The sequence below is a fragment of the Arachis ipaensis genome, chromosome B09, assembly GCF_000816755.2.
Source record: "Arachis ipaensis cultivar K30076 chromosome B09, Araip1.1, whole genome shotgun sequence".
NCBI classification, from domain to species: domain Eukaryota; kingdom Viridiplantae; phylum Streptophyta; class Magnoliopsida; order Fabales; family Fabaceae; genus Arachis; species Arachis ipaensis.
This window is the reverse complement of record NC_029793.2, coordinates 142592426-142602567: the sequence shown is the minus strand read 5'-3', so window position 1 is coordinate 142602567 and position 10142 is coordinate 142592426. Positions and strand designations below refer to the sequence as shown.

Genomic DNA, 10142 nt, shown 5'->3' with positions numbered 1-10142 from the left:
AAAATTATTAGTTAGTTAAAATAAATAAATAAATTTTATTTTAAACATAAAATATTTATTAAATAATAATAATACATGAATAATATAAAAATATATAATACATTGTATGGTTTGAATTGAATTGGATCAATTTTGCAAAATAAATCTAAAATTCGATTCGATTCATGCAGTTTGCAAAAATAAAATCCAACCAAATTTAAATTAACGTGGTTTTAATCAATTTTAAATTTAAATTGAATTAAATGAACGATTTAATTTAAATCGATTTAAATTTAAATACTTTTAATATCACGTGGGATTAACCCTCGGCTCTTTATACAATATTATTGCTTAATAGAGTTTTAATATTTGAATAGTGATTTCTGTATTGGTATATAATATTATGATTTATATAATATTTTAGTGATGATTTGAAACAAGTTTTAAGTTAGAATAATCCCTTTAAACCTTAAACAAACATAAAATTTGTTTATCAAATAATGAGTTAGTTTTAGATTTAATAATTATAAAATTGTCATAGGTCAAATCAGGCATGTGATTCATGTCTATTTTCTATGAGTATGAATTGTAGTTGTTAGTACAATTAATACTAAAATTATATGCAGATTAATTTATATACGAAAAAATAATTTGATTAATTACAGAAGTGTATAAAATTAGAGTAAATAGCAACTCTAAAAAAAAATTTTAATGTGTGGTTAAAATGTTAGAATAAATTATTTTACTTTAAAAAAACATAAAACAAATTTTTAAATTATCGAGGATAGTAATATAAAAGATTATATGGTGATTTAAATATATAATGTCTTTAAAAACATACTAAAATAATTTAAAATCACCATTTATTGGTGAACATGTAAAATAATTTAAAATATACAATACTATATAATTTAGAATTGAATAATATTAATTATAAAAATCTATGAAGTATAAAAATTATGTGTATGAATTTATGGATGTTATATAATGAATAAAGAATGTGTTTTTATTATTATAATATAAATTAAATAAATATAATATTTACCGATTTAAATAAATGTGGAAGTATTTACCAAAATACATTTTTAGTCACATCTAGGATACAGTAGAAAAAACCAAAAAATAAACTTATCTCGGATGCACTGCTCCGTTCTGTGATACGGGGCGTGCTAATCATATTAGTAAATCTCGAATTTTTGAAAATTAAATAATTAGCTATTTATGAGATAATATATTATATTGAGATGTAATTTTTAAAAAAATTATTTTTTACAAAAATAATTAAATAAAATTTGAAAACAAAAATTAAATTGATTTTTATTGTTATTATTATTATTATTACTATTATTATTATTATCATTGTTATGATTATTATTACTACTATCGTTATTATTAGCTTTAGCTGATAAATCCTTCCAATCACACTTTTGATTTAACTAGACTCTTTACTGCAATGTTAATGATGATAGTTTTCCCTTATTCATTGCTGTTGTTGCCAAAGATTTGTTTCGTTGTTGTTTTCTTCTAAATTTGAAGTTTGAACTATGTTGAGCAGTCGTTTGAGATACAACAGCTATGTAATGGTTGAAATTTTAAAACAAATTTTATTGAGGAATGCTAGTGGTAGCAATTTTGGTGTTTTGTAACCATCAATTGGCTATCAATAATATTTTTAATGTTGTGAGATTTAATCTAATGGTGGAAGATCACTCACTTTTGTTTTGATGGTTAAGTGCTGGCTAGAAAATACAAAAGTTGCTGCCCGCTAGACTTTTCTTTTTTTTTTTAATCAGGCGCTACACTATGATGTTCGGAGAGGTCCACAGAGTGTTGGTTCTCATGTACGTGATGCAGCTGCATATGTATGTTGGGCATTTGGGCGTTCATATTATCATGCAGATATGAGGAGCATCTTAGAACACCTTGCCCCACACCTCCTTACAGTGGCATGCTATGACCGTGAGGTCTCCATTTATCTTTCACGCCCTTCTTGTGACTTGATTTTGTTCTAGAATGGTTGAGATTCATTCCATCATTCCACGTGAACAGAATGTCCTAATCAACCTGTGATCTTAGGTTAACTGCAGCAGCTGCTTTTCAGGAGAATGTTGGACGGCAAGGGAATTATCCACATGGCATTGACATAGTGAATACTGCAGACTATTTCTCACTTTCTTCTCGAATACACTCCTATCTTCACGCTGCCGTCTTCATTGCTCAGTATGAAGGATATCTTCTTCCATTCGTGGATGACCTGCTGGATAGAAAAATTTGCCACTGGGTATGCTTTACTTCGAGCTCAATTGCTCACATGTTAACCCTAATTGCACTTGCATTCTAGTTTACCTTCCAAGTAATATAAGTTGATCCTGATTTCTGCACATTGAATAATAAAATTGTTATAGGGAAATCATACACAGCAAAGCAACATTGGGAATCTTCCCGGAATGCGTATGCTTTATGGTTTACTAATATGAAATTAGATTTAATTTTAAAGTAGGGGGAAAAAAATGAAAAAGGAGTTATTTCCAATGTAAAACTCTTCTATTCTATAGATGTGACTACAGAGGATAATAGAACCTGTTAATTTTGTCCATTATATTTTTCCTTCTAAGTAATATTATTCCTTGAATTTTTGTCACACATGCACACAAATCCTTGCATTATGTCATATTTTGGGGATAAATTTGTTCATATTCTCTCAGTTATTAACAGTTTATGGTTATTCCTTTTACTGTGTTGTTTCAATTTATCTTTAGGATAAAAGCTTGCGAGAACTTGCTGCAGAGGCTCTTTCTTTTCTTGTAAAATATGACCCTCAGTATTTTGCAAACATTGTCATGGAAAAGTTAATTCCTTGGACTCTTTCATCTGATTTGTGCATGCGCCATGGGGCTACTCTAGCAACTGGGGAGCTGGTTCTGGCTTTACATCAATGCAGCTATGCTCTTCCTTCTGGTTGGTACTTTCTTCTTGTAACTTCTTATTATGCTGTTATTAGTGGTAGTGAAACAAACCTGTTCTATTAAAATAAAAGAAAGGGAAAAATAAGAGGAAACTGTATAGAACTCTTAGTACTGAAATATATACAGCTATTATGAGTTTAAGGTAATGAGTTTCAAAATTTTATACAATTTTTAGCAGAAATGTGACATTTTTATTGTCATTGACAGATAAGCAAAAAACTCTTGCTGGTGTTGTTCCTGCAATTGAGAAAGCACGGCTTTATCGTGGAAAGGGAGGAGAGATAATGCGTTCAGCTGTTTCTAGATTTATTGAATGTATTTCCATATCTAAAGTGGCTTTATCAGAAAAGATAAAGAGAAGCTTGCTTGATACTGTGAATGAGAATCTAAGACATCCTAATTCTCAGATACAGGTCCTGCCCCTTTGTTACAAGTAATTTGTAGGATCGATTTTTTGGGTAATTCCAATATGCCATTTTTGTTGGATGTTATACGTGACTAGAATAATCTTCATATGATTTACAGAATGCCGCTGTTAAAGCCCTTAAACATTTTATCCTGGCGTACTTGCTTCAGATAATAAAGGTACAAGTGATGTGACAGTAAAGTACCTCAATATGCTGACCGATTCAAACGTAGCTGTAAGGAGAGGATCTGCATTGGCAATTGGTGTTTTGCCATATGAGTTATTGGCTGGCCAGTGGAGAAATGTGGCTTTGAAGCTTTGTGGCTGTTGTGCAATTGAGGTGCTTTACACAGTTGCAAATCCTGTTTATTATTTCGTTATACTGTCTTGGCTTCCGGTGCTTATGTTATATAACTTTTTCCTATATGCAGAAAAACCCTGAAGACAGAGATGCTGAAGCACGTGTAAATGCTGTCAGAGGGCTCATATCAATATGTGAAACATTAATTAGTGGAAGAGAAGATGCAGCAACATCTCTTATTGAGAATGATATTTCTCTGTCTGTTCTAATAAAGAATGAGGTGATGATGAGTTTATTTAAAGCTCTTGATGACTATTCTGTTGATAACCGAGGTGATGTTGGTTCTTGGGTTCGTGAGGCTGCATTAGATGGCCTTGAAAAATGTACATATATGCTTTGTAAGATAGATAAGTCAGCCTCCTTGTCTGGAACATCAGATGTTAAGGAAATTGAATCTTTAGTGCAGCCTTTAAATGATAACTTGCCTAAGAACAACCAAGAGCTTTTATTATTTGATGAAAATCTTGCTACCAGTTTAATTAGAGGAATTTGTAAGCAAGCCGTAGAGAAGATGGATAAGTTGAGAGAAGCAGCTGCCAATGTTCTCCACAGAATTTTGTATAACCAGATGATATATATTCCATATATACCTTTTCGAGAAAAATTAGAAGAAATCATTCCTAAGAAAGCAGAACCGAAATGGGCCGTAAGTTTATGGATTTTTTTTTATCAGTTCTTAATGTTGGTAGCATTGATTATATTGCTTTTTGGTGAACACGGTTTTGATGCAGGTCCCTTCCTACTCTTATCCATGCTTTGTTCAGTTACTTCAATTTGGTTGTTATAGCAGAGATGTGCTATCTGGATTGGTTATCTCTATTGGAGGGTTGCAAGATTCTTTGAAGAAGATATCGCTCTCAGAACTATTGGAGTATCTAGAAGGGGTTGAATCTGAAGAACATAATACAAGAATGTCCAGGGAGTACATGCTATCTGTTGACATCCTGTGGGTTCTCCAACAATATGAGAAATGTGATAGAGTTATCATACCATCTTTAAAGGTATTAAGTTACCTTAGTAATGCTTAACTATTCTTTCTTCTTAAACTGAAAGTTTCTTGATGTTTCTATTTTATAGCTTTTCTTTCTTGGGATAGGCTGAAATTCCTGATGTGAAAGACAGTTTTTGATTAAAACTGTGTGTAGTTGATATGCCTTAGGATATAGCATAAAGATTACCCATGATAGCCCAGTACTAAACCATAGGTTGTAGCTGAAGGATCACTCTTCTAAGAATTGCTAGCCATTTATATGTTCTTGCGTTTAGAGTACATTTGAGCACACTCCTTATCATCAATACTTAAAATATCCTTACTTTTAGCCTATTTCCTTTTGTTGTATATATAAAATAATACTGGTTGCTTGCCTTCTCTGTTATGAGATATGAATTTTTATGCATAAATCGATTTGCTCTAATTACTGCATAAATCTCATGTACTGATGAACTTAATCTGTATTTCAGACCATTGAGACTCTATTCAGCAAAAAGGTATTCCTTAACATGGAGGATAGTCTACATTTGTTCTCTTTATTTTTCAATTTCCCTGTTAGTAGGTTATCTAAATTTCCATTTACACATGTTGTCTATGAAGTATAATTTTGTATTGGTTTATTGGCAATATATGTGTGGTCCCACACCTCTCAGTGGAAACAAGTGTGAGAAGGAAGGTTGCTGTATTGTCTTTGTACATCAAATGTTTTTATCATATAGACGTCTTATACCCTATCTACATTGCAAAATTCCCACTTGTAACATACTTTTAAGAGCAATAATGTGATTTATTTCTTGTTACATGTTTTCGCATTAATGTTGAAAAGTGAGAAAGCAGAGGTAAAAAGTAAATAGAGTCAACTAATAATCTAATATTATCCCATTTTCTTCTGTAACTCCGCCTATGTTACACTTGCGATACATAGCCGGTCCCAAACCCGGATAAAGGAGGAGGGTTGTGTTAGGTCTTCGGCAACCAACATAAAAATATAGCCGAACCCCCATGACATGAATCAAAGACATTATTGCGCTAAAGCTAGGTCGTTGCCCGGAAGCAACGCGCCGTATGGCTCGAGTACGGTGTCGAAGCAAGAGCCGCTGCATCGGTGCCCGGATGTAGTAAGTGCATCTGGTTTTATATGCGACAAAAAAGTGCCTTTAAAACTTAAAGGTAAATTCTATCGCACCGCTATAAGACCGGCTATGCTGTATGGTACGGAGTGTTGGGCGGTTAAAGGGGAGCACGAACATAAGTTGAGTGTGGCAGAGATGAAGATGTTGAGATGGATGAGTGGTCATACGCGATTGGATAAAATAAGGAATGAAGATATAAGGGAGAGAGTTGGAGTAGCACCCATTGTGGAAAAGATGGTTGAATCGCGTCTCAGGTGGTTTGGACATGTGGGAAGAAGACCGATAGAACATCCAGTCAGGAGGGTGGATGAGATGGAAGATGGACAAAGGGCGAAAGGCAGAGGAAGACCTAAGAAGACCATCCATGAGGTGGTCAAACGAGATCTACATGTAAACGGTCTCTCTGTAGACATGATACATGACAGAGCACAATGGCGTCGTTTGATTCATGTAGCCGACCCCACTTAGTGGGACAAGGCTTTGTTGTTGTTGTTGTATCCCATTTTCTTCTGTAGCAAATAGCTGCTTATGAGTGTTTTCTACTGAACCGGGGGAAGGCTTTGGATCTATCTATTGTTTTTATGGTGATGCTACATGACTAAGTACCAAAGTTCAACCAAGTTGATCTAATAGCTTATTGGCACAATAAAGAGGAGACACATAAGGAAAAAAAAAAAAAGACTTGGTTACAAAAATAACTTGTTCACCTAGTATTTCTCTTGTTTTTATACTCTATATGATGATGTTTGATGATAATTCATTTTATCTATAAACTTTATGGAAAAGTCTAAAAAAGTCTAAGGGACCAGCAATTTTATTGAATTTTGGCCAGCATGTAACCAATAGAAAAAGGTGAGTCATTAGATAAAATCTCACACCATTAAATCATCATTGATGGCTATTTAATGGCTACCAATCACAAAAGTTGCTGGTCCCTAGCATTGCTCAAAATTTATTTTTAGGTCAACACTCCAACTTTTTGTGCTGAAGTTCTGGAGTTTCTTGCAATCGAACTGAAGGGATCCTAAGACTTCTCTAAGTTGTATGCTGGTATTGCAATACTTGGTTATGTAGCTTCAGTACTGGAACCAATCAATATGAGGGCCTTTTCTCAACTTGTTTCTTTTCTTGTGCATCGGTACCCTAAGGTGATTTTCGCTTAAAAGCATATCAGCAGTTACAAACAATGCACAATCTTGTTTTTTGTTTTCTCATTCTTTCCTTCTCGCTTTTGTTGTAAACCAGATTCGAAAAGCAGCAGCTGAACAGGCGTACCTTGTCCTGCTACAAAATGGGAATCTTGTAGCTCAAGACAAGATTGAGAGAGCACTAGAAATCATATGCAACACTTGCTGGGATGGCGACATGGATCTAGCAAAACAGGAAAGAGTAGCATTATGCGAGACCGTAGGTTTGGAGGTGGGGCCAATTGGTAAGAACACTGATGGAGCATCAAGAAAAACCAGCACTAAGAAACCCACAAACTTGGATGAGAATGCATCATATTCCTCATTGGTTGAGTCATCTGGCTTCTGATTTACTTATTTATTTTTGGTCCCATCCCAGATTTTCTTTTGTACAATGTAACTTGCTTGTGTTGATATGAAATTTTCTTGTCAATTGTTCATTTTTTCCTGTTATATTAAAACGTACTACTCAATGCGTTGTGCATTGTGTGTCTTACTGTAAAACTCTGATTTCGTTTTGCCATCGGAGATGTCAACTTCCAAAGCATTTATAAGTAGTTAAAGACTAATTTGTTGCAGATCGAAATTCTATTTAAAAGATTACTAATGAGTTATTATATGTACAAGATGAGATTTAAACTATCTAACACTTGCTTAAGCGAACCAGTGAAATAACCACCGCATAAATTTAAGTTAGTTGCATTTATAAGTAGTTACCTATGATGCACAGACACTGACACGGACACAGAACACGACATTACACCGGACACGCCTACACGCGAATTTTAAAATCTTATAAGATACGAAAAAACACACATATATATAAAATATAAAGTATCTTTTAGATAAATCGCGCAATGATATTTTGATATTTTATTAATATTAAAATATAAATTAATTTTTTTAATTATATCAAGTATTTAAAATATTTTGTTTTAATAAATAATAATAAATATCATATCTAAAATTTTTTTATCTTTTATTAAGACACGGTTGGACACAGCAAACTCGCGTGTCAGACGAGTGTCGATGAATGTCGTATCTGAAATGTGTTCGACACGCGAATATGACAACTCAGCAAAGTGCCCGTGCTTCACAGGTACCATGCCAAATTGTTATTAGTACTCATGGCCCAAGGTTTATTGAAACTTCCTTACTCGTCATTTTCTATATAATTAGGAAAGTACTAAGGTTTTGTGTGGGTCTCTAAACGTAATAATTTAGAAATTACAGCCACACATGTTTGAATGTTTTTGTGTGGGACCTTGTTATGTCCGGTTAAAGTTTTTCTTTTAGGTTGAAGTTTAAGGTTTGCATATACATGTGCCTAATATTTTGCATATATTTAAAGGTAAAATTAGCATTATTTACACCTCTTAAGCAACGTAGAACCTCCGAAACTTGTAAGAAATTTCTCCTTCTCGGATTTATTCATACGAAAGTAGCAATCTTTGTTGTCAAACAAAATCTTCTGCTAGCTGCTACACAATCAAGGCCATGTATATAATATATTCAGGAAAAAGAAAAAGAAAGCCACGTGATTTTTTCAAGAATAATAAATGCCTTTAATGCATTCGAGTGATAATGTTTTGGATACAGCTACCTAAATTTAACAAATTTAAGGGTCTAAAGGAGTCTCTTTATATGAAAAATGGTAAAATTATTCTAAATTATACTCTAAACATCTTTATTTTTTATACTATATTATAAATTATCTCCATTAAGAAATTTTAATTTATTGAGTAAACAGACATAAATAGTAAGCATTATTTATATCCACGTAAATTTGAATCCACTGAAATTATAATCCAAGATTCCAGGGCGTCTCATTTTACTAATAAAAAACGACGCAGTTTCTTTCACCAAACGAAAATAGAACTCGTTTCAATTAATCAGAGTTAGAAAAGGTCACGCTTTTGAGGGTTTAAGCATTTTAGATAACATATATTTAAGATATTTGTTAAAGTATTTATATATATAAATATATTATGTTTTTAAAATATTTATTATATATTATATAAATAATAAATAAATTTAAAACTTTTTAATATAACTAAATTTACGAGTGTCCTAAAAATATTTATTATCAAAACCCTTATCTCGATAATACTAATTAACATTAGTAATTAATTCAAAAAAAGCATGCATATATATAAAATCATTTTCAAAACGTGTACCAAATAATTCGTAATCAATCAAAACAATAGTACTACTATTTAGTATAATAATATAATTTGGTAATTATCTTTGGGATATCTTCTAAATCTCAAAACGCAACAAGGCTCTAATACCTCCATGTAGAAGATTGAGAATTAGTTGGTCTAACTAAACATGAGTTATGGTGATCTCAAGCTGTAACTTGTTGCTTTTTCAGCCTAAGGGCCCGTTCATAAAATAATTATAAAAAAAATAGATTAGATTATCAAGTGAGAATCTTTTACATAAGATACGATACAACTAGATAGTATGCCAATAGATGACCGAGGGTACCAATTATTTTGGAGGGAAAAAAATGGGAGTGGGGGTGGGTAGAATCTTTTTTATAAACCTCTTTAATTAGAAATGTTTTAAGATAATTTTAAAAACTAATTTGAAGAATGAGAATCGCCAAATAAATAGGTACTTATAAAATTTCTCAATGACTAATTGGAAACTCATTTATGTCAATATTATTATTCATCATAATCAATACTATATATTTAGATATTTTAATTTAATACTGGATAATGATATTACCACTCCAATCGCTAATAATATTACTCCACACATGATTTTTTTATATTATATATTTACATAAATGTATAAAAAACATTATCAAAATAGAAATGATTATTTATTTGAGTTGTCTCCGTATCACCATAAAATTATACTAATAAAATTATCGGATTATGCTTTTTATATTACATCTTTTAAATGCAATTCTTCTCTATATCTTAATGTTAATTAGGGTGTTGATGGATCGATTCATCCGTATATTCGCAGTATTTATTTAAATTCGATTCGAAATTACGAATATGAATTCGATCTGCAAAGCTATTAGATTAGATCCGCAAACTAATAGAATTGGATTGTGAATTTTACATAGGTATCTATATATCTGATCTCTATATCCGTGTATA

The 10142-nt window shown here is 32.0% G+C and overlaps 1 protein-coding gene and 1 pseudogene across 1 annotated transcript; both read left to right on the top strand.

Annotated features, from left to right (window-relative positions):
* LOC107616186 lies at positions 1758–5588 on the top strand (annotated as a pseudogene).
* LOC110266405 (tubulin-folding cofactor D-like) lies at positions 6844–7401 on the top strand. Its single transcript, XM_021111008.1, has 2 exons — positions 6844–6984; positions 7082–7401. The coding sequence occupies exons 1-2, from the start codon at positions 6934–6936 to the stop codon at positions 7370–7372; spliced, it is 342 nt and encodes a 113-aa protein (XP_020966667.1). The 5' UTR covers positions 6844–6933; the 3' UTR covers positions 7373–7401.